The sequence below is a fragment of the Idiotropiscis lumnitzeri genome, chromosome 11, assembly GCF_059441095.1.
Source record: "Idiotropiscis lumnitzeri isolate Australia: NSW breed Sydney's pygmy pipehorse chromosome 11, RoL_Ilum_1.0, whole genome shotgun sequence".
Classification (NCBI taxonomy): Eukaryota; Metazoa; Chordata; class Actinopteri; order Syngnathiformes; family Syngnathidae; genus Idiotropiscis; species Idiotropiscis lumnitzeri.
The window spans coordinates 16,215,397-16,239,639 of record NC_142401.1 but is presented as its reverse complement, the minus strand read 5'-3'; the positions used below and the strand labels follow the sequence as shown (position 1 = coordinate 16,239,639).

At 41.2% G+C, this 24,243-nt stretch overlaps 1 protein-coding gene across 3 annotated transcripts in view; it reads left to right on the top strand.

Annotated features, from left to right (window-relative positions):
• magi3b (membrane associated guanylate kinase, WW and PDZ domain containing 3b) overlaps window positions 1-24,243 on the top strand; it is a 142,026-nt gene that overhangs the window by 60,468 nt on the left and 57,315 nt on the right. For all 3 annotated transcript variants that reach the window (XM_088308483.1, XM_088308486.1, XM_088308484.1), the window contains exon 2: window positions 21,756-21,872. In XM_088308483.1, coding sequence (XP_088164609.1) covers window positions 21,756-21,872 — 117 coding nt within the window. The remainder of the gene's footprint in view (window positions 1-21,755; window positions 21,873-24,243) is intronic.

The following is a 24,243-nucleotide window of genomic DNA, read 5'->3' as shown; positions in this document are numbered from 1 at the left end:
CTAACCAAGCACTGGGTCCAAAAGGGACTGAGCCAGTGCTGGGCTATTTACACCTACATTGGGTTGAGGGTATGACCCAGCACGTTGGGACAATATTTTCATCCAAACTCTATTAGTGGTGAATAAATCCTCAATTAATTCGAGGAGCTCAGTTCAAATAAATGCGAGAGGTTTTTTTCTGCTTCGTGGACCCGCTTATTTACGTGCTCACTGTCAGGAAGAAGAAGTCGAGCCAACTGCAGCAGGTAGTCGCTGACTTGACTTGTCATCCAATCTTTGCTTTGGGAATTTATATTGCCGTGAAAAACTGTTGCTCCCAAAGTCAACAACACAACGTCGTCCTGAAATAATTTTTGATCGCTAATTAAAGATTTTTTTTTAAAAAAAGCTTTATTATGCTGACATTGTATGTCGCCTGTTGCAAGCGTTTGGTGGCAGCTCCAGCGTTAGTGGCTAGCAGCGTTAGAAGCTAGAAGCCATCAAGTGCGATTACCGTACTTTCCCGAGGCCGTTTAATACATGAAGACGACGAAGCACACTACAATGCTGACAATCTGACACAGTTTCCTTTCTTATTGATAACTTTTTAACAAACCAGGCGTACTAAAATGTGTTGTTTTAGCCAACAAAATCGCTACTGTGGTTCTCATGTCATTTTGTTTTAAAATCTATAGGGAGAGATTTGTCTAAATTCTAGAGAGAAAACTATTGAGTTGCTGAAAGTGGAATTGTGTTTATCTTCTGAATATATAATTGTTCTTTACAGGAACAGTGTATAAATATGTATTGATATTTCAGTTTTCATTATTTCAAAAACCTATTAATTTAATAATATCTTCAAAAATATGTTCGATCATATCAGTGTATTTTAATTGCACGTGAAAAAAAATAATTCTATCACATAGGGTGGGTGCGCCTCCCCTACAGGAGGCTGCCATGTTTCGCCGCCATCATTCTGCTATGGATAACTGAAGGAGGCAAATTTAGCAAAAGTAGTTCTTCAACATCATGACTTCGGTTTGATAAATCATTTCAATTTCGTTAAAGTTAGTATCTGTGCGACTGGTCCACTATATTATATGTGATTGTTGATTGACGTGGCAACAAAAGAGTTGTTTCTCCTACCCATGATTTTGAATTTGTAATTATCAGGATAAATTGAGTTCAAACCACTTCTTCCCATGCATTATATTACAATCACACAAGTCAACCCCAATCGGTCAATAGAGCTCTCTGGATGGTAAATTGCAGGTCATCACTCATCCAGTTCTTTATTTGAAGCGGTCAGGCAGTAAAGTCTTGAATAAAAAGGAAAAGAATAGTTGGGCTGTCCTCATCTTGTATTCCGCTTGCGCCGTCATCCGTGCCAGATCAAGGAGACTAATTCAAAAACGGCCTCATGCATGCTTAACAGCACTGTGCTCCGTTTGAACACTTTTATTTACACACTGTGTCTGTTTGCATATTCTTTTCTTCCACCCCCGCTAACACCACCACCGCCACCTTTTCTCTCATCAGTCAACAAAAAGCGAGATTGCTTTGGACTCTGACTAAATGTGCATCCAAACAATCGCTTAAGGTGGGATTTTCACTATACTATGTTGGCCAACACAACACAACTGTTTAGCACACTTTTAAATGATTGAGCAATTTGGGTGAGTACAGACCGCTAGATCTTTAGTCTTTATCTTAACAGGACATTTTGAACAAATTTTTCTGTATCAGAATTTGTGGAAGTGTGAAAGGCCTTTTTGTTTCAATTAGCCCTCTCTAGCGCCATCTTGCTTGACATCATTGGCGGAACATCCACCTCCAAAAATGAAAAGTCCATCCCTCTTTTGCCAACAATTGGGTGAACAGACTAGCAAACAGAAGCAGAGCAAAAGGAACTCGGGCAACTGAGAGGATTCAGAAGCGCAAGGAATGATCTCAATGTTTTGCCCGACAGGTACGTTTAACACAGGTGAAGGTACGACTTGAATTTTAACTGACTGCACATTACAAAATGGCGAGGCAACAGAGGGTGGCCGATATCGTCCTGTTTACAGTTTGCATTGGGGACAATACAGTTAGTGTGGGGCGGGGCTTTCGTCGGAGACGCAAGAGAGGGAGGGCGGGGGACGTTATGGGAGGAATTAATACAGTGTGGCGATGTTAAGTTTTAACACTGCGAACGCCCCCTTTTAGTTTCATGTAATAGATTTTTTATTTGGGTATGGGTACTCTTGGTAATGCTCTTAAACTTAATGTATTATGTGAACCCATACATGCGGTGTGTACAATACGTGGTAGCTGGTTGCGTGTGCATGCATGTTCTAAGCAGAGAGGTGTTGATTACACAATGCAACACATCAGAGCTCTGAATGATAATGGAAAGTTCTGAGAAACGGTTTGCCTCGGTGCCCTTCAGAATCCTTTGTCACGTTCAATCCACAGAAAATAAATTCAAACGTGCCAGCACATAATTGGGCTTTTTGAGTGTGCTCTGGCATAAGATGGCAGCCATTTCGCCAACACTACCCCACCCTATGCTTGAGCTCCCCTCCCCTCGCTAATGCTGTCCTGCCACGACACGGAGCCCACTGGCCCGGCTTCCCTTCTATTTTGCATGACCGAGCTTTATTGCATTATGTTTTTTTAGGCTAACACACTTAGCCAGCTTGTAGCATGCACGAGCTGGCCGCTAGCCCCCCATCTCCACCGCCACCCGACTTGGACTTAAATAATTCAAGGCAAGGGCATTAGGCTGGGAATGGAGGAGCTTAATCAAAGGCTACAGCTTTAAGCGCCACTCAGCGACACCCACATCAGCGGGTTGTTGGCTTAAACTTGGCCCAATACCCGCTTTTAAGAGGATGTTGTATTATAGGACCCTTTGCAGTTGGGAAACCACCTTTTAAGAATGTCAAGAGTGAACACCCTAATGAGGATAAGAAGTACAGAAAAGGATGGATGGAGAATAAAAATGTGTGCACCCCACCATTCCATTATGTCAAACTTTGGCGTGAAACGTTTCTATCGCGATTAAATGTGACGAACAGAACTAAGTTTTCGAAAAAAAGAGTGAGCTTATCACTTATTCAGAGTCAAACTTTTCCACCAGGCAGCTTGCAAAACAATTTCACGACATACTTTAAGGCGACCTGAAATCCTGAGCAGACACTCACTCACAGCAGACCATGACAGTGATTTGTTTTAGAAAATGGAAGTGAAATTGAAAGAAACATGATCTTCTGTCACTTTCCCATGCTTTGTCTTTCTGTACCTTGGTGTACTTGACATAAGCCAGCATTTTGAAATAGGTCAGTACAGTAGTACGCTGAGATCGTTTCCCCTTGAAATGAACGCAAATAAAGATTATTATGGTTAACAGAAACAAAGTAAGTTAAAATTGAAAAAAAAAAACACATTCATAAACTAAATAAAATAAAAAGAAAATGTTTTATTTTCATCTTTGTCATTTAATTTCATAGATGAGCTATAAGACTCTATATAAATATATTTATTTCTGTATGACTGTATAAATTAGGGCTGCAAAGATTAGCCAACTAATCACGACAACGTTGGTGATCCAAATCGTCGACAGTTAATGTAAGTAGCCTGCAAGTCGATTGTATATATATTGATTTATTTGGTGCATTGCTTTCCACTTGAAACAGCCTCGTCTCGCGCTTTCCCCACTGGCTGTATGCCTGTCTAGGGTGCACATAATATACAGGGAAGCATTGTGGGTAAGGAGTGTCATGGCTATTTGTTGTTCGGAACAGAGTCCTAGAGTTACGGCACATTTCACCCACAAATGAGTAAGATGCAAACCTCGCTTTCATGGCAGTACGAGGGATGGATGCTTGATCATCAAGAAAGGAAGGACGTTGTCGCTGATGGCTAATTTCACTTTTGACACAGGGAAGCTAGTTGTATTTAGCACACACAGGTTACGGTGTGTGTTTGATGTAAAAAAAAAAAAAAAAAAAAAAAAAAGGATGTTCCTCCTAATATTATTCACTTAAGGATTTTTTTTGTCATTTGTACCATGTGCATTGATTTTGTAATTTAATTTATTACTATGAAATTATGCATTTATGCAAACTAATGAAGAAAAGCAGAATATTCTGGATAAAAATAAAATGTAAAAAACAAAAACTAAGAAAAACTTGACTAAAAGGAAGCATTTCCCCAAAAATTTAAATTTGTCCAAAATAAAAAAAAAGGAATAAATAAAAGCCTGCTCTAAAAAAACAATAAAAAGTCAACACAAAATTAAAATAACTAGAATGAAAAATCCTTATCTTTTATAAGCCTAAAGCATAAAAATATCTTGTCCTACAAAGTTCAATAATCAGTAAAAGAAAATATTTACCTGCGTTGAATTTATTTTTCAATATCTCACCCCTCCATCACTTCCTCTATTTTGCCGTGCGCCTTGTTTGCCTCCCGGTTCATGTTTGCTGTCTCTCTCTCTGCCTCCCTCACTTGTCTCCGTAAAATGCATCCCGGCTCCCCTTCAAGGCCTAATCCTGTTGGGAGCGTTTCCGGGAAAGCGGATTATCTGTCAGAGCGGCATGATTTTTTTCTTTTTTTTTAAGAGAGAGAGAGAAAGTTCACTTACCCTTGATTAAATTAACTATTGTCCCCCTCTCTGTCGTGTTTTCCTGGTGGGTGTAGCTGTCGATAAATAAGAAGCGCCACCGTTCAGCGTGTCATCCGAGAGGGTGGGCTAGCGTCAGGTGGTCTTGATCCGCCAAGTATTTTGACAGCTTGATTTATCTTGCCTTTGTGCTTCATCGTCAGAAAGCTTGAAGGTGGCTTCGCTGTCCTTTTTTCAGCACTCAATCCAGTCTATAATTTATAACGGCATGTCAGCATTCCCCCGCTGCCGATTTACCACGGGAAACATTTGCAGACCTAACAATTACAGTGTGTACATGCGGCTGTGAGTGTGGGTGTGTTTGAGCGTACATTGTTAATTTGTGCTTTATAGCCCGTGTGCAGCCTGGTGTGGCGTCAATGGAGCTTCAACACCTTGATGGAACCTTGATGGAAAAGCCACTTTGTCCTTCCGCCATGCTGGATCTTTTGAATAAGACCACCGTTGCTGAAAAACATGTCATAGCAAATAAAATAAAAACATCACATTTGATTTGAATAGTAAATGGTAAAGGAAGTGCACTTTTATTGCGCTTTATCTACACCATATGTTGTTTAAAGCACTTGACCAAGTCATAAATTCACTTTTTAAAAAACATAAGACAATACAGCTTCAAACTTGCGTTTAAAATATCTCACAGGATCCTTTGCCGTTACAATGTTGGACGGCAGAACTCGGGCTGTTCTTCCATCCATTTTCTGAACTGCGTATCCCTTTGGACTAATTTTTTACCCATCCGCTTGTCACCAAGTGCGATGCTAACCTGAGGATTTTTGTCTCCTCTCCGGCACAATTACTAGAAACATTAAAGCCTATTATTGATTAGAAACTGTCTTATCTTATAGTAATATTAACTGCACATTTATACGTCCTATGAAAATGTTTAATATCAAATGAGGCCCCTGCGATTGGCTGGCAACCAGTTCATGGTGTTCCTAGCTTGCTGTCTGAAGAGAGCTGAGATAGGCTACTGCACGCCATCGATTCTCGTGAGGATAAACGTTCCACATAATGAATGGATCATATTAGGCCCTTATGTGATGCAGTGTGTTTTTTTTTTTTTTCACAACAGTGTTGAAAGTGACTCCATTGCAATTTTTAGACACCGTGGGACACCATGTTACCATGATATCAATAGCTAGCATTTAGTTTGGCTTTGGCTGAATCTGAAGAGCCCAGATGAGGCTTTTTAAATGTCGCTGAATGTTGTGTTCGAGCCACGCTAGTTTCTCTAGCCACGGTGTTTGTTAGCTGGAAGATGAGCTGCACTGTTTGTATGCACAAAGTACACTCCTTAGGCTTTACGCAAAATGTTCTGTGGCAGCACCATGAATACATGCACCGATTACGGTTTAGAATATTGCTGTGGTATTGTACTCCACGACACAGTCTCCACTTTGCTTCAGTTACTCCCTTTTCTCTCTCCTCTCGAATAATGTGCGTCTTTTTAACAACAAGCAGAGAAGTACATAAAGAAGACCCTTTTCCACCTGTATAGTTGTTGATTGATAGCGTGTCTCGCTGCGGATGACGTCTTCAATGCAGTTGGTTTATGCAGCTCCCTGCAGCATTCTTTTGAAGTGTAAAACTAACATAACATTGTCGACGCTAGAAACATATTTTGAGTGCTTTATTTAGCTTTGTGAGAGGGTCAGCTTCGAGTATTAGAGAGTATGAAATGAATTCATAATTATTATTATTATTATTTTTTTTTTTTTTGCTGATTCCTGCTCTAATAATATTTGCCCGTTATTTTTATACCCTTCTTAAAGTCCATTTTCTATTTTCTTGTTTCTTTAATGGTCAGAATGAAGTGTTACTTCCCGAGGTATATAGGTCAGTGCACTGATGCAATTTGACTCCAATGTGTGTTTTAACATCCTATTTTTTATAGACTTACTGCAAGAAAACAGGCAGCCATGAGGATTAGTTCTAGGCTCAGTGTAAAATATCAGTGTTATCTATTATTTATAACCTAGTAGCGACTTTTGTGTTGTAGTTCTTATATTTGGTTCGTGTACTCATGACGGGAAGTCACTGTTGCTATAGTAACGATTGATGGGGTTGCAAGTAAGCAATTATCAGTCACGCAATCAAACAGAATAAAACAAAAACAAAGTGCGTATATGTGCCTTTCATGCCTGGTGTCTGAAAGCCGTAGTGCATCGGTGTCCAAACTACAAAATTTTCCCGGAACCTACTTTGCCCAAGATGTGCTGCTAGTCTTTATGTTCATCCATGAGGTCTGTGGGTTGGAGAAAAAAATGGGCGCCGTCGGGAAGTAAATGAGGACCAAGTGGAGCCTTCTTTTGTTCTGAATGCGGCCCTTGGATACAAAAAGTTTGGACGCCCCTGCTATAGTGAGTCGGTTACATAACTTGCCCGCATGCGAGATGAGACTCTTGAGTTTGCACACCTGAGGTCGTGTGTCTTGTAGTATCAATGTATCAGCGGCGGCTTCGGCCAGGGTGGCACGATGGATTTGACGTGCACGCCTTATGTAACGGGCCATGTGGACAGTAAAACAACAGATTCTGGTGTTGTGTTCAGTAGCTGCTGGTTCAGGGGCTTTATGTAAACATGTTTTTTGAAAGCTGCTACCAACCTAGACGGCCCCCCACCCTCCATCATATTTGTGTAAATATAATGATTTTGCACAGATGGCATTGGAGTAGCACAAACGATATTGGTCTTTTGTGCTAAAATGCCAGACAAAATGATCAAGTAATTATTTTGGCATTTATGGCAATTTCCGTAATTGTTCAATCAATGTGAACAATAGGAAGCTCATTCTAATTTATCTTGTTTTCCATAATCAGGACAAAAATGCCATTTGGATGTGTAATGAGTGAGTAGAAATTTGATTCATCTGTCTTTCAGATTACTTAATCAAAACATCAAAGTTGTTTTGTGTTGTGGCTTTACTTACGCTTAATTAATTAAAAAAAATAAACTGTTTCCTGACCTTTGTAGCGCAGACAAACCGCCATTTTCCGTTACAAAAACTGACATCTGGATGATTTTGTCACAATTTACTCCCAATTGCACTTGGGCATTTTGAAATCTGGGCCTGTTTCATTGAACACAAAGATGATGCTTGCTGGAAGCCATGACTTATTCTTCATGAATACACGAATGGCAACAAGGGTTTTCATGAACCTTCTGCTCATTAAATTGTGTCTAAAAATGTCTACTGACTGGCATAGATGGATAAACACACAAAACATGTTATTCATAAATATTTTTTGGACAATATTGATTAGTATTGATTAGCTTTAGCTAACTGTGGTAGCTTCCGATACCCTGCACATACTTGAACTGAGATTTTTCTGTACATAGAATATTTTTCCTTCTTGCCAAGGAAAAGTTGAAGTGAGTTGAGGAGTGTCCTTTATACAAAAGTAGTCCTTTTCTGCAATCTTGTGGCATCTATAAGCAATTAAAGTACGAAAAACCTTTTTAGGGCTGGAATCAATCACGTGTATTTCGCTATTCAGGTCTTTTTTTTTTTTCATTATCTTCTATCAGTCTCTGCGTCCTTATAAAAGACAAGTAATAGGCTGTGTTTGTGATTCGCTGGTTATTTTGACAAAAGCATATAACGGACATATAATTGGGACACCTTGGAATTGTTTTAAATTGTGATTAAAAATGCATACTATGTCTCCATTGAATCACATTTCCTGTATTTTCCAACTCATCATCGGTCCTTCCCTACCCATGTGGTCACATGTCACTCCACGCTTGATGTCAGGCTTGTTTCGCACCTGATCCGTGGAGGAGTCAGTGCCACATCTCCATCTTTGCAGCGAACGATCCGTATGCGCCGTTATTAACGGGTCAAGGCGCACACCTGAGCCAGCCTGTCATGGCCGCCCACGTTCCTCCTCTTCCCTTTCGTCCCTCCAGCCTTGACAGTATTGTTCCCTCTAAGGGGCGCGCAAATGCTCCCCGAAGCCGCAGAGGTGTCAAAATCAACTTCGCCCCAGCCAGTATGCATCCACACGGATCCAGACGAGTCTTTGCATCTACGGCGAGCTTGCCGACGCTGCCCTTGGTAGCCTCGTGTCATCCCCGCACCTGCCCTCCCCATGCACAAACGTACATGACCCAGCCTGTCAGCACAGGACCTACTTGGAGAAATGATGGACAACCTCTCAGGTTAGCTGCGACTCTGGAAACTTCTTCTCCTTTTGCTTGTCACCCTCCCACTGATACACACTCCTCAAACAATTGTCACGTAGAAACATACAAGTGCTGTAAGATCTTAACAGTAATTGGGACCAAACTGCAAATAGCCCTAAAAATAGGTAACTGGTATTCCCGAAGAGAATCCGTCCATTTTTTAATGCCCCTTTTGGTGGGGTTATTGGTTGTGGGTTATGCAAATTAGGGCATTTAGAGTGCGTCATTTCGAGTGAATTTTGATTCATCAACATGTGCACACTAGCGTGAAAAAATTGGACCGTAAGCACATGACGTGAATCCAACTGAATTTGCGTATACGTTTAACTTACCAATATTATTAAGCATTTATCAGTGAATGAGGCCTATTGTCTCCTAATGTATGTGGGGTTTATTTTGACAACTTGGACATTTTTTAACACTGTCACCACTGGTCCTTTTCAGGTTGGCGCAGTTTTGGTTTATTTTTTAATTTTTTATATTTGGGGGAGATCACATGATCACATGAGATCTGCCTCTGAGGACTTGTTTCGACAGCAGCGGTGGAAAAAAATGTTAACGTGCGTGGTGCTCTCTGTTGAGTTTATCAGAGCAGCGCTGTCGTCAGGTCCACCTTTATCGAGTCCAAATCAAGTTCGAGTCACAAAGGTGCAAGTTCAAGTTCATATCCGGATCAGAAACCATTTGCTTTATTATTATTATGTGTGCAGGCAAACAACAACAACATAAAACAAACAAACAAACAACCCCCCCCAAAAACGATATACATGCCGCACCAGTATAAGCCACAGTTTTCTGTTGAAAGAAATTAGTTGTTTACTGCATGTACAGGACGATTTTTTACTGTGAATGCACATAAAGGTACATAAACTGATTGTTAAAACAGTACTTTTAACGGCAACAACTTTGCTAATTAAAACAGAACAGACCCAGGGGGAAAAAATAAATCGAGATATATTTAGCGTATTTTCTGAATTATAAAGCGCCCCTACTGGTGACAGAAAAATCCACAGAAAAGCCGCACCGTTGTATTAGCCGCATGGTTCAAAATCAAGGAAAAAAAGGAACGTCTTTTAGTTCAGAAAATACGATACTGCCTTTTTCTGGTGCCTCTTCGAGTGTCGAATAAAGTTTGACGTGGTGCCGTATGAGAATCTGCAGGCGACTTAATATTTTGTTTTTGGTTTTAATATGTTTTGGCTGAGGCAAGTTCTTGATGGTGGGTTAGGAAGACGATAATTTACAAGAAAAAAAACATTGCATTGTTGGACTTGGTTGAAAAAAAATATTTTCTGAGTCCAATGCCGAGTTTGAGATAAGTCAGTGACAACAAAAAAAAAACGTGTTCATTCCGGACTCAAGTACTATAGCCCCGGCGACCACACACAATACAAACAAAAATGTTAGTTGCCTGATTTTCTATCTTTGTGTGGTGTCTGTCTCAGAAAAAAAGTGTGTACCAGGCCTAACTGTGTCATTAAATCTGTTGTGCAGTTGTAGCAAATCCTGATAACTAACAACAAAACAAACCAGCAAAGCAGTGATCAAAACTCTCGCCTTGGCTTTTTCAGGCCTGGTTGGGGTAATGGCCTTTTTTTGAGGACATAATGGCCTTACGAGCATAAAATGACTGGAAGTACAATTGGGGTATAAAGATGGATTACATCATCCGGACTTTCAAGTTCAATTACTGTTTGCAGCGACTCTCCTTCATGATGAATAATGTGCTTTTATTCCACCTCTGTAATAGAAGGTTGCAATTTGGCTTGTGGGCCTCTGGTATCGGGTCTTACCAAAACCCGCAAGCGTGTGCAGCCGTGACCGCTCTCCGTGAAAACCCAGAAAAATGGAACGGAATTTAATTTGCTGTATTTACCGCATGGTATCCGCGCGGCCTGCGAGGCACCAGCGGAGTTGATAACCACTCGGCTGGCGAATTGGACGATCCCTCCCCCAAACTCCCATGGCCTTTTCGCCTATTAGGAGTGTGTCAGGGTGCGTTTCCATCTTTTTCCCAGCAGACTCCTCAACTGGAAGCAGCACTTAGAGCCGATAAAGCCTCGTGATGGACTTGAGCAGTTCATCCCCGAGTGAGGATACACTAACGTCACAGCAACAGTATGTCTTGTGAGCAGTCGGCTTTCTCGAAGTGCGGGAATGGAGCCCTTCTCTTCGTTGGTTTCATTGTTACAAATTGATCTGCCGTTTCTCTCAGGCAGCGGGATTATAAAAAAAAAAAAAAAAAAAAAAGGATTAAGATTGTGCACTGTGAGTGACTGGAATGTCCTTCAACTGCCATAGCGTTCTTTGATTAGCTACCACATGAGCCTGTCATTACTGCGAAGCAAAGTCTAGGTCAGGGATGAGCAACGTAAACAATGGAGGGGGGCACAATTTTTCTCACCGATACTGCATGGGATGTCACATCGGTCTCTGCTCATCCGAACTGGATATATGACAAAATTGCCATTTATAAGGACAAAATACACGTATATTTATTTATTTATTTTTTCATTGTGCCAACCTACAGAACAATGTATTTTAATGCTCAAATGCATACCGTATTTCACAGACTATAATAAAGATAGGGTAAAGGTACATTTTTGAGGTGAATTTAATTTTACAAAAAACAAAAGGAAGCTTGGACTTGCATCCATAATCAAACACACTCAATTTCAGAGTGGGTGCTTTTGGGCGTCAGCGCGAATATGCCAACGCACCACGTGGTGACGGCAGTAAACGAGATCACGGTGGAAAAAATGTAGGTTTATAACAGCAGGGATGTTTTTCTTTTTAGTTTAAATTGGCTTACCTGAACTAGAATCCTGCATCGCTTTGTGGCCAAAAGGTAGGATCCTGGTTGGTTGAACTTTTTGCCGCTGCAAATTCCTGTTGTGGTATAAAGAAGCCAGATGCTAAACGAGCGATTCATCACACATTAGTTCCCATGACTGCTACTTCTTTCCTCTACTACTTTTTTGGGTGGATATAATAGTCGTGATTAATACTTTTGAAGCATTGCCGCCACCTGACTTACCATGCTTAAGTAAGTGGCCTCCGGCGGAAATGCATGACTACTATACTAATATAACTACACTATACTAACCTGACGAAGTTTGTCCTTTGTGGTGATGACACACAGTGGTGGCCTTGCAATAAGCAGCAGTTTAATGAATAGTTAACATTTCATCCAAAAAGAAGTCTCAAAAGGATTTGTGTACCTTCATGCATAAAATCTGATGTCTTCATGTACATTAACTGGCAAGTCCCCATGTTAGACGTTTGCCCACAACCAACCAACGTGTGGACCGAGCCTTAATCTACTGTGTGTGAACTTATTTGGCACGAGCCCTCATTTATTTGTAATAGTCCTGCATTCATAATGTGTGTGTGTGTGTGCGGTAAACATCTGTGCGCTGTGCTCTTGTTCTCACTCAGTGCACGATGCTCTTTCCCAAGATGCCCTCGCAATGCTCTTTGCTCACTCAAGAATAAAGCTTGCACATGGTAGCGGCATTTTACAAAGCACGGAAATGACGACCTTCTCATGTGGAGTGGCTGTGGTTAAAAAAAAAAAAAATAAATAAAAATACAGCACGTGGAATGGAGCTGGTAGCCCCGGGAGGAGGATTAGGCAGTGAGCTTGCACCTTTTGTTCCCCGCTGAGTCTTTTGTGTTGGCAAACAAATGCAGCCTCACTTGTCATTTAGTGCAGACCTCCATTTGCTTGAAGTGACAGCAAAGTGTAAACAAGAGCACTCTACGCAGGATTAGACATGTAATCACAATAATACTGTATAGCGAACCCCCATTTATTGCTGTTTCAGACGCTTGGAGACAAACACCCATTCGCACTCATATTCACCCCAAAGGACAATTTTGAGTCTTCTGAACCTACCTTGCAAAAACCCACGCATTGAAGGGGAATACATGCAAACTCCACAGAGCGATGATCATACTGCGATCCCAACACATAGCTACGTCCGAAAAATAGAAACAAAGGTTTCAAAATTTCCTGTCACCAATTCTAATGATCAAGTGACTAAATTAAATAAAAAGTTTGATTAAATTGATTTTATGCTCATGGGTTTGAATCACTGTTTTCATTCTCTCCACTTGAACTCCAGTTTCCTTGCTCACCCTAAAAACATTCAAGCTGGGTTAATTGAATACTCAAAATTGAGTGTGAATGGTTGTTTGTCTATATGTGTGGCGACCAATCCAGGGTGAGCTCAGCCTCTCACCATAGTCAGCTTGTGAAGGCTCCGGCAAATAGAGAAAATGCCAATGAAAGCAGTGTCACATAGACACTCTTTGCTCTTGTTTCGTCTTCTTTTTGATAATCTGCCTAGCGAGGTGTCCGCTGTCTCCCAAACGTCGGGTACGAGCGTGTCGCTGTCCCCATCAGGCTTTCAAAAACACCTTACCTGGAGCCAAATAGGAAGCAGAAAGATTTCCCCGCTTCCTGCGCGATAGCCGGCGCAGACAGCCCTTTGTAGTTTGATCCCGAGATCAAATCCGATATATTCGTCTTATCGCTCCCTCGCGGCTGGCCGGATTAACGGTGAAGCGCCTCGCGACAGTCATCTTAGGTTAGGAATGACTCAGCATTTATTTATTTATTTTGCAGACTCATTAAACATCAAAAAGAATGCCGAATGAAGTTAGTGGTTAAGTTATGTAATAGAATAAAGACTTTTAAGAAAAAAAAAATTGATTTATTTCTTTTAATGATTAAAATAATAATTATTAATTCATTTAGAATTTTACACCACAAATTGCAGGGGTTTACTGTGCAGTTATGAAATGGATGAAGTTTGTAGTACATTGTTTAGGTGATGTTCGGTGATGTCCGGACGCTTTTCACACTTGTGTAAAGTGGCCCTGGTGCATGATGGGAATCATGACCGCGCCGTTAGGCATACAGTCCACGTGCCTAACGGTGACGGGGAACTTTTTTGTCGTCGCCTTGCTCGGCTTCCACCTCATTTAGGCGTCTAATGCAGTTCCTTTCTCTGACTCACACGTTCAATAATTAAACCGCGCTTGTACTCTGCAATAAAAGGAGAAGGGGAAAAAAACATGAGTTCACTTTTATGCAGACACGGTACGGCGACAAGCTTGGGATCAGGAGGACCCGCCCACAAACAACACATCTCACTTGAGTTGTTTTTGTATTTATTTATTTTTTTTTGTTGCATATGTATGTGCCAATTGTTCATGTAGAAAAGTGCGGTGACTGTTAAGGTCGTTTTTTGTTGAATACAAAACTAGTACCAAAGTAAAAGCATAATACAGTTAAACCATCAGATTCTTTTTGAGCTGAGGTCTCGTCATGCGGGAACGCTTTTTGAAATTATGATTAGCACTTAAACTACAGTGTGTGCAAATGGCACATGGATACATCACCAAACTCAAATATGACCTCACCGCTGCCACGTTGACAACTCTACCAAGCAATCAACTATGTGAACTTCACTAGTTAAAGCTAATTAGTGGTATCAACAAACGTCAATGCCGCTCCGCTTGCTGTTTGGCCTTGACCTGATAACAAGGTGCTCACACCTGTGGGCAATTTAAAAGTGCTGCGTTATCTTTGTCCAGCCAAATCATGCCGTGTGCGAGAGGAATTCGGTGAGATGGGACTTTATATGTAAACTGTGCAGAACGTCTCGCTCAGCAGCTGTCAGGTTTAAAATGCCCTGACGCCTTTCTTAGACTGAAATTAACTTACTAAAGGTGGCAGAAAACCAGAGCAAACCAGGTAAAGTTTTGTTTCTGACCGTTCGCGAAGGGGAGAGCGAGCCAGGCGGAAACGAGCGTCTTGCTTAGTTCAAACCCTTGCGCTCTCTCTCTCTCTCTCTCCTATTCGCGCTCGGCCTTTTTATTGCAGTGGCTCATACCTTAGCAGACAATGGGGGTCTGTCTCCAGGGAGACAGGAAAGCAGGAATAAATCACGTGTGAAGATCAGTCAGGAATTTACACTGAAGCAAGGAAATCGAAACTTAAAGAAAAGCCGAAGTGTGTGCGTGTGTTCCAGCTGTGCGCGTGTGTGCTAAAGCAACAACGTAAGTGTCTGTGTGTGTGTGCGCAATTACCACTGATACAAATAGTGTATAAAAACATGATTAGAAATACACAAACTATTTACATATCCTCAGCCCATCTCACACCAGCACACTAAATTCCCAACTAGATCCCCAGCGCTGATGGATAGATTAAGTGGCGGTTGGGTAACATATGGTTAGTTAACTTTAATGTGGAAGCAGATGTCTCATTGCGTCAACTTTTAAAATCACCCGGCTGGAAACATGGTACGCTTACGCAAAACGGAAAATGTGCACTTTATCATTCAGGGGTGCCGGTTGGTTGTCCCTGACTTGCATGTCAACTCACTTGTCGTTAGTTGATTAATTTTTTTCTTTTTTATTTTATTATTTATTCTTATATTTATTTATTTATTTATTTATTGCATTTATGCCAATCAGCATTGCCAATTAGTTTTTGACCTGGACGAACCTCAGTGTACAGAATGTACAAGAAGAATGTACCGGTAGCTCCTGTACAAAAGTAAATTATTTAAATTTTTGTGTTGTTTTTTTTTTTTTGGGGCCACTGTAGGATAAGTAATCAAATTTTAGGTTGTAAGAATGACATTTATTGTATTTTTTTGTGTTATTATATCTTTAAAAAAACAAACTCAAATAGAAAAATGGGTCAAATTTGACATGAACAAAATTTGAGGGTTAAGCTCCTTATTTGTCAGATGTTAAAAAAAGAAAATGAGGTAAAATGAAGTGTGCGGAGGGAGATTTGGAGCGTGCGAGACGACTGCCAGTTCTCTTTTATCGGGCAGTCGAGCGCGGCCGGCGCATCCGGCAAGCCGCTCTCCTCGCCGGATGCGCCATCCGCTATCGCGTGCCGCTTACACAAGTGAAGAGAATCCATCTGACGGTGCTGCGTGAGGTGTGAGATTATAAACGAGGCTTATGGCGCTATTCACCCAACCAACCCCCCGACCGGCCCCCCTCCCCGTCCTGAGCCGAGGCTCACTGCAGTGCGGTTGTCACTCAAAAAGCGGCCCGGGGCAGTTTTTGTACCCAAAGATGGCCAGTGTCGGCCGCGGGGTAAGGACACGATGGAGGAGGTGTGGGCGACGAGAGCGGGATGCCAGGGGCTGAGAGGAGTGCCCGGCAAGCAGGATGTCACTGAGTCATGCAGCCAGCAGTGGTTGGTTGTTGGCCAAGCAGCTACCTGCATTGTATTCAGGGCAAAGTAGAGCATCAGGGGAAGGGATTTAAAAGCCAACTGTGTAAGAGTTTTATTGGAAGCTTTGGATGCATGCGATGTTGATGTTAGGCTCATTTTGTGTTGTGTTTTTTTTTTTTTAATCTAAATATACACTGGGACATTCAAAACATGCTCTCACTGACTTTGAGATTTTATTTTTATTTGCTTACAACTGACTGTGAGAAAGCAGGGTTAACAGCAACGTTTCGCTTGCAATATTTCCTTCAAGGTCGCGCCATTGTTCTGACTTTACGGACATGAAGCCAGAGAGTAAATCTTGCCAGTCAGACGCCTGCAGTAAGTGATTTCCGGAAAAGGCACTATCACAACAATTTTGGAGCAAGTAGGCTGATTTGTGGGTTTAATATTATTCTTGGAGTATGAGGGGAATAAAACCAAATAATTTAAGTTCCAAAAAATTAAAGTACGTCTTCTTTTGCCTTTCAATGTGTTACAATAGCGACATGCATTGCAAAACCTAGGTGTGCACGGAGGCTTCTTTTCTTTGTATGCTCATGCAAATTGGGCAGGATCCCTTCTCACGGTGTGCCTTTTTCCCCATTGAGCCAGTGTGCTGTAAACTGCTGCAGGACTGGATGACATATTCCCTTTACGCTGCGGACGCTTAATTAAGTGACAGGCAGATGACTCAGATAATGAACACCCGGTGGACGTCGCGCGTGCTGCAGGGGAGAATTTCTCAGACTTGTGACGGAATGGACACCATGCTTCATGCATCACTTTACACATTATAGTAATAGTACAAATATATATTTTTTAAATTGCACTTAATTCTGGGTGCCGTAGGGTCAACAGCAAAAATGGCAAGAAAATTTGCTACGCGTTTCTGTCCTGGCTACTCAGTACAATATGGCTATGTCACATGTTCCTATACTTATATACAAAGAGGTTTGGGCTATTCTTTTGATGCCATTTGTGGAATCATAGTTGCATAATTAAAAACATCTGGCTCTGTAATAAGGAGTGAAACAGACAATGCTTTTTTCCGCCAGATAAATGTAGACCCAAACTCTCTTATGTAATGCTTTCCCCCTTGGTTAAACCGTGTGTGTTGGCTTCCAGCCTGGACCTCAGAGACATAGGCTACAAACGGCTTCAGCTTCTGACGGCCGCAACACAATCCATTGAGGCACTTTCAGTCGAAAAATGAGGCCTGGTACAATAGCGGCGTTATCTGCGGGGGGGGGGGCGAGGCAGTCCACTTGTGTGATGTGACAGCCTCACTAACAGTCCCTGACAGGGCAACGTGAACACAACAACAACACACTACACATGCACTGCAGCAACACATTTAACACAGTGCTGCAAAGCCGTGTGTGTGGATATTGCTGTTTTATTTTTTTTGTCGCGCGACATGCAAGTGCCACTCTCTTTGACGGCTAACGGCTGGCGGCTCGTCATCGCTGAGGCGTCACGTTGCACGACCATGTGTCGACAAGTGAAAGTGATACTCCGTTTTGGGATTGCTACTTATTGATCTTTTGAGCAGCTCTATCCCTTTAAATCAGCCTTAAATGGAAGTTATTTGCAGTAAAAACATAAAATTCCCGCTAAAAGAAATCTCCCAAAGAAAATCACTGAAAAATCAATTTTTAATGCCACAGTTACACACTAATAAAATTTCAAATTGAACTACTTTGTTTGCATTTTAATATTGGTCACACACACATTGTGCCTATCTATTGAAATGCTTACTGTGTTTTTCCTAGTGTTGGGCATGCTGGTCAAAAAAAAAAAAAAAAAAGTGGACACACTGGCATTGTGGTGATTTGCAAAATAAAAAATATATGGGACAATGTCCGAAAGGTATGCAGCATTGGGGTTTTTTTGTTTTGTTCTTTTTAACTCAAGTCTGCGTAGTAAGTACATGATGTAAACCAAAGCATTGTGGGATATATTTTGCGTCAAGCCATCAAAGGACAATGCATAGTAATAAAACACATAATTTACATAGATAGGCCATTTACCCTTTTTTGCCATTCCGTCTCGCATCCTCCGTCCTCTTCCTTGGGCACCTTTCCATCCTTACACTTCCGTCCTTTTTCCTAAAAATAATCGTCCTCCGTCTTCGTCTTTTTAATGTGATTCGGCCCTTACATTTTCATTTGTCAGTCCGTCTTCAATAGATTTGCTGCAATTTGACATTCCAATGAAAAATTCACCACATTGCAGCATCATATCTATACCTATATGCAGTAGATATATATTGTTTCACAGTCATACTAAGACGAAGGGGGTGTCACAGTTTTCCATTACATTAAGTGAGGATGTGTGTGAGGGTCAATCGCCAGGTGTGTTGGTTTGTGATTTGTTTATGATTGTCCATTCAGTCGTGTTTGACTTTTGTTCTGAGTTGGGCAAGCTTTAGGATTGTGACTTGTCCACAAAAAGAAGCTTTTATAGCGCAAACAACGACCATAGCATCCAAATGTAATCCACACCCTTTGGAGTGCAAGGGAATCAGTTTTGAAAGTTTGCTGTTGTGCAAACAGTAAATAAGTTTGCAACACTTGGTTTTAGCTTCTCTCCCTCATGACTTTTTTTTCTGGCAGTTCCATCATATTTCATCATGCCCAGATTAAATTCACATCCTCGTTTATGCCAATATTTATGCATGTTTGTGGATAGAATATATTCTGGAGAAAAATACCCAAAGTTGCAATGGACTTTTTTTCAGTCAGATGCAGAAGGTTCAATTGAGACAGTGTCGAAAGAACTTTACAACTTGTCCTGACGTATATATTGAGGATGTTAAGACTGACGCGGTTTTCCTGACACGTGTTTAACCTCACCACTGATGGGACAAGCAATCCAAACAATCCGAATGAGATCAAAGTGCTTAGCTTCACATCAAGTCAATACAAAGAGATTTTTTTTCCCTTGTCAGGGTACATCCGGAAATGGTGCTCTAAGAGGAGGAAATTCAACCAATTTGAAGCGGACTTTGTAGAAGTCCCCCGATGAAAGCGTTGAGTTGAAATAGCTTTGTTTCCAACAACAACTCCCACGTGTGCGAATTGAATCGCAACAAAGAGGAACATTTCTGGGCCAGCTTCACGATGAAGTTGCCAGATTGGGCCTCAGTTCTTTTTTTCTCCCTTTGTCAGCTTGACCAGCTGTGATGACGGCCCGCCGCAGGGAGCCGGGCAGCGTTCTCTTGCACCTCATGGGAAGACGGCAGCTTTTAAAGCCTGTGGACGCGAGGGCTGTTTCAAAGACGTCCGAAATGTGGATGTGGAGCTTCTTTAGAGTGCAAAATAATAGGATTGCTGCCATAATAATGGCCTGTTTTTGGATGTCTGTTGCAAGATGAGGAGCGGCAAAGAGGATTTGAGGGCTGAGAAAGCTCACAGAACTATTCCCGGAGCTCATCATTATTCCATCTGCCCTCCATAGCCGTGTTTTCATCAGCACGTACACTACATCTACAGGAGCAAAATCTCATCTTAAGTCCTGCTGAGATGCAGTCACGTCATCGCGGAGCAGTCCTGCTGAGCTACGTTTGGTCTGAAAGGGGGAGAGAAAAAGAATAGCGTTGAGACATTCCTATAAAGTGCAGCGCTTGCTTCAAAGGCGACTGTCTCCCTCCTGTCAAGAGATGCCGAAACAGGCCAAGCAGACACTGCAGATCTCCTCCTGCTTTGCAAACTCCTTACGACGATATTTCAGAGAGAGATGCGCTTTCTTCAAGACGAGTCAGAAGAAGCCTACACCTGCCGTTGCCTCGCAAATTTTTGCACTAACTTGCTTTGTTTTGGCAAACATTTAACGGTGCCTCATGCACTTCGCTTCGCATGGTTCGTTTTGTTGTTCATGAGGTTGTTGAAACCACGAGTCAACTGCACCACCATCAGTATTTTATACCATGGTTAGGTATGGTAACCCGTGTTTGATTTAGGGTAGGGGTTGGTGTTTGGTTAATTGATTAAAGCTTTACCTGGAGGGTAGCGTAAGCATGGACACAGATTTATAAATATATAAGTTGTATATCTTAAAAAGAGTTTCCCTGGAAAAAATAATTTATTTTTTAACACCAAATACGTTTTATTGGGGGCGATATGTCTTTGTCACATTGCACAATTTTAAATATATCCCTATGAATCGAATGAAAGTTGTACGATCAAGGTATGGGGCTTGGGTGAGAGTGAGGGATTGGGGTTTAGAGTTATACTTCGAGTTGGGGTTTCGAGGTTTGGATCATGGGCTGGGGTTCGGGGTTATTATTATGCTTTGGTCCATTATAAAGGATTCAAAAATGTCCAACCCAAACTCATGATCGATATTGCACGGAGCAATATGATTGAGTACGGAGTTAGGACTAGGTAGTAGGGTTGTGGTCGGATTTAGGATTGCAGGTTATGGTTAGTGGATTTAAATGTGATCCAAAAGTATTCCACCCAAACTATTGCTTACTTCTATGAGGTTTGCAGTCTGAAATGGAAATTGATCCTTTTGACGTACTAAATATTTTGATAAATACTACATTTGGAACAAAAATGAAATGCTGTGGTTTGTAGCGTGATAAAAGAAAATCACTGACTAATATTTCTGACACTGTTGCAAAACCGTATTTGGGTTTGTGATAACCACGTAAATGAACGCAATAACCCCAATATACCCGTGTTTGGGTTTTTAAAATTGCCAATATCATGCCTGTGCCACTCGAACCCGAAGATGTATGCATGTACATGCCAATCAGAATACCCCGATTGCATGAGACACCCTGCACATGCTCAACCGCAAGGAATCTTGGTCTTTGTCGTACGGGTTGTGCTTTTATGCACGCTGTTTGGCGAAAGCTAAAGTACGACACCACACTTTTGAAACGAGGAGGAAGAAATGAAGGAAACCGAAGAACAACTGGAGATGACGTATAATTGCTTCATGACGTCTGTGCGTTGCCATTTCAATCAGGTCTTTTAAATGTGTGGGGGTAAAACTGTCTGCTCAAGTCGTGTTTTTTTGGATGACTCCGAAAAGGACCCCAATATTGCCTGCATGTAAACTGGTGGGCCACTCATGTTGCTTTACTCATGTAAGGAAAATGCAACGGGATTGTTTCTTAACATCAGTGAATGTTTTGTATTTAATACAAAGTGTGACTTTCAACTCAACCTGGGATGCTTTAACTATTCTTTGGCATTTTACGCTCCAATTCCTCTCGGTGAGCAAATGAAAAGGTAGAATGACAAAGAAAGAACAGGTGGCCACATTATGTCATCCTTTTGAGTTGATCCAATCGGAAACACCATCATGACTAAGCAAGGTACATTTTTTTTAACAAGATTAGCGTCCGTTTGATCACTAAAACCGACAATTTCACATGACCTACATAAATTTTGGTTGTATCCATTTTCTCTTGAATCACGCTGTCTGTTCGGTAGAAGGCCCCCGTACATCATTTTAAAAGAACTGCATTGAATTTTCAGTTAGGAGAGTCATGCAGAAAGGAAGCCAATGATATGATATCACGGAGTCAATAGAGTGATCTTTAACACCGTGGATGCTTTGATGGGATGACAAGGCTTTGGATTGATTTTGGTTTTGCCCATGAACTCTTTTCCGAGGGAGTGGCGCCGTGTTGTATTGACCCATCTCTCTTCTCTGCAGGCAAAGTATTGAACACGGACCTGCGCCACTACCTCAGTCTGCAGTTTCAGAAGGGCTCGCTGGACCACAAGCTCCAGCAGATTATACGGGACAACCTATACCTGCGCACCATCCCGTGTAAGTACGACCGACACGTCATTTCTGAACGCATCACAAAAGTCCCTCTCAGCAGATATCTCGGGGCTGGACTTACGGTACAATGCAGGTCCAGTTGTCCAAATTCCAATTTAATGCCTCCATCAGATTTTTGGGGGGTTGTCAATTTCCATGTACATTTTAAGTGGCACATGTCCAGTGCAGCTGTTTTTAAACTGACAGAGCACAAATTTGTGTGTAAATTCACGTCGACACGGGGTCAGTGACAACACGAAAGCAAACACTATGCATAAATAATGCAATATTAAATGATGAATTGCATTCAGATGGCCGACTAAACAAACAACTTTCTTATTTAGTTCTCATAGAAACAACTTTCTAAACTTCTAATTTACAGGTTTAGATCTGCTAATGTGCACCAATCAGCCTTAAATTTGTAGAAGTAATTTGAGCCCGGACTATTTTCTCTGATATGATACGCCAAATTAGGCTTTGCAAATCAAATTACTTTGAATTTCTCCAACGTGCATTAAGCAAGTACAACAGTAAAACAACCGATAGTCTGGTTTGTTCCGAGGTTATGGGCTACAACAGGAAGTAAATAAAACTGCATTAAATGAACCTTGAAATAATTTAAATTAATCTCCAAATTTAAAGCTTTAACTTTGACAGCCGTATTTAGTGGCAAATCTCTGAATGACCTTGAGAGAGTCTTTAAGCGTTATGAATTGTTTCTTCGTGGCAAGACTTGTATTGCTTTTGGATCCAATTCAAGAAACCCGGTCAAAAACAATGCAATTCCTCAGCACTCTCTCTTATTTCATTTTAACATCATCAAAAACTCGAAATCATATTGATTTTGAATAATATCCAACAAGCAAAGATGAATTAGTGGGACAAAACAGTCATCACCCTTCTCTCACAACCCGCTGGTCTTTAAACCTTTATAAATTGATTCTTGATGACAAAGCAAGAACAACATTGATTTTGAATGATGTCCAACAAATGATGGTTGACTTTGAGGGTCAAAGCAATGTGTATTTCTTGCCTCAACTGATCCATTTGAACTTAAACTGATTGCTTACATCAAGCCAAGAGCTTCATTGATTTTCAATGATATCCAACACAACAGGGCTCACTTCCTCGGTCGAATTCATCTGTATTACTTCACCCTACCGGTCACAGCCTGGGCAGATTTCGCTTAAACTTCCATGCACTGATGGTCTGTGTTTAAGCAATTTTGATTCTGAATTCTCAACTTAACTGTATTTGTAAAGGACCGCTGTATACTAAGTGCTGTGCATGGAGCAAACAAACAATAAAACAAATTAATAATGAAGGCACTAAACAAATAAAAACGGTAAAATCCAAACCAATTCTCATGCCGAGTCAAAAGCCAAAGAATACAAATGAGTTTTAAGATGAGTTTTGAGGATGGGAAGCGGTGGGGCTGGCCTAACGTTTAGCGCAGGGGTGGGCAAACGTTTTGATTGACGGGCCACAATGGGTTCTAAAATTTGACAAAGGGGCCGGACCAGGAGCAGATGGATGTAGTGTTTTGGTCACCTCACCTCATCGGAGAAAAACAATATATTTAATTTTAAATGAAAATGAACAAAAGCATTACAATATATATGTCTTTGAAAAACCACAGTATTTAGAAAATATTAATAATTCATCTAATTTTTTTTTTAGTTTGGCGGCCCAGATTAAAACGTTTAACAGGCTGTATGTGGCCCCCCGGGCCGTAGTTTGCCCATGCCTGGTTTAGCGGGAGGAGAGTTAGTCCTCGGTCTGCAGACCTGAGGAACTGGGCAGGTGTGTTGTGTTGGAGGAACTCAGAGAAGTAAGGTGGGATGAGACCATTTAAAGACTTGAAAACAAATACTAGAATTGTAAAAACAACTCTAAAATGTACAGGGAGCCAGGGAAGGGATGAAAGAGTGGGAGTTACTGTATTTTCCGGACTTGAAGTCGGCCCGGAGTATCTGCCCAAAAAATGTATAATGAGGTAGAAAAAAACACACATCAGTCGCACGTGAGTATAAGTCGCATTTTTTTGCGGATAATTTATTTGACAAAATACTAGATCAAATACTGACATTTCATTGTGGAAGGCAAGTTATAACATTAATAAAAGAAAAGAGAACAGGCTGAATATATGTAAGATATGCTAACACAATGAAGATTGTGACATGAACTGAAAAGAGGTTCAATGTTTATATTTTTGAGACACCGTTGTCTGTGCTCTGATAGAGAGGCGGTTGCGTTTTATGAAGTGGAAACACCAAGAATGTCCTCCTGCTCAGTTCTTTATATTCACCGCCTCAGCAACTACCTGAGTGGAGTCATAACTGCAATGTTGACAAGCCTCTCCGGGCAGCATGCTGGT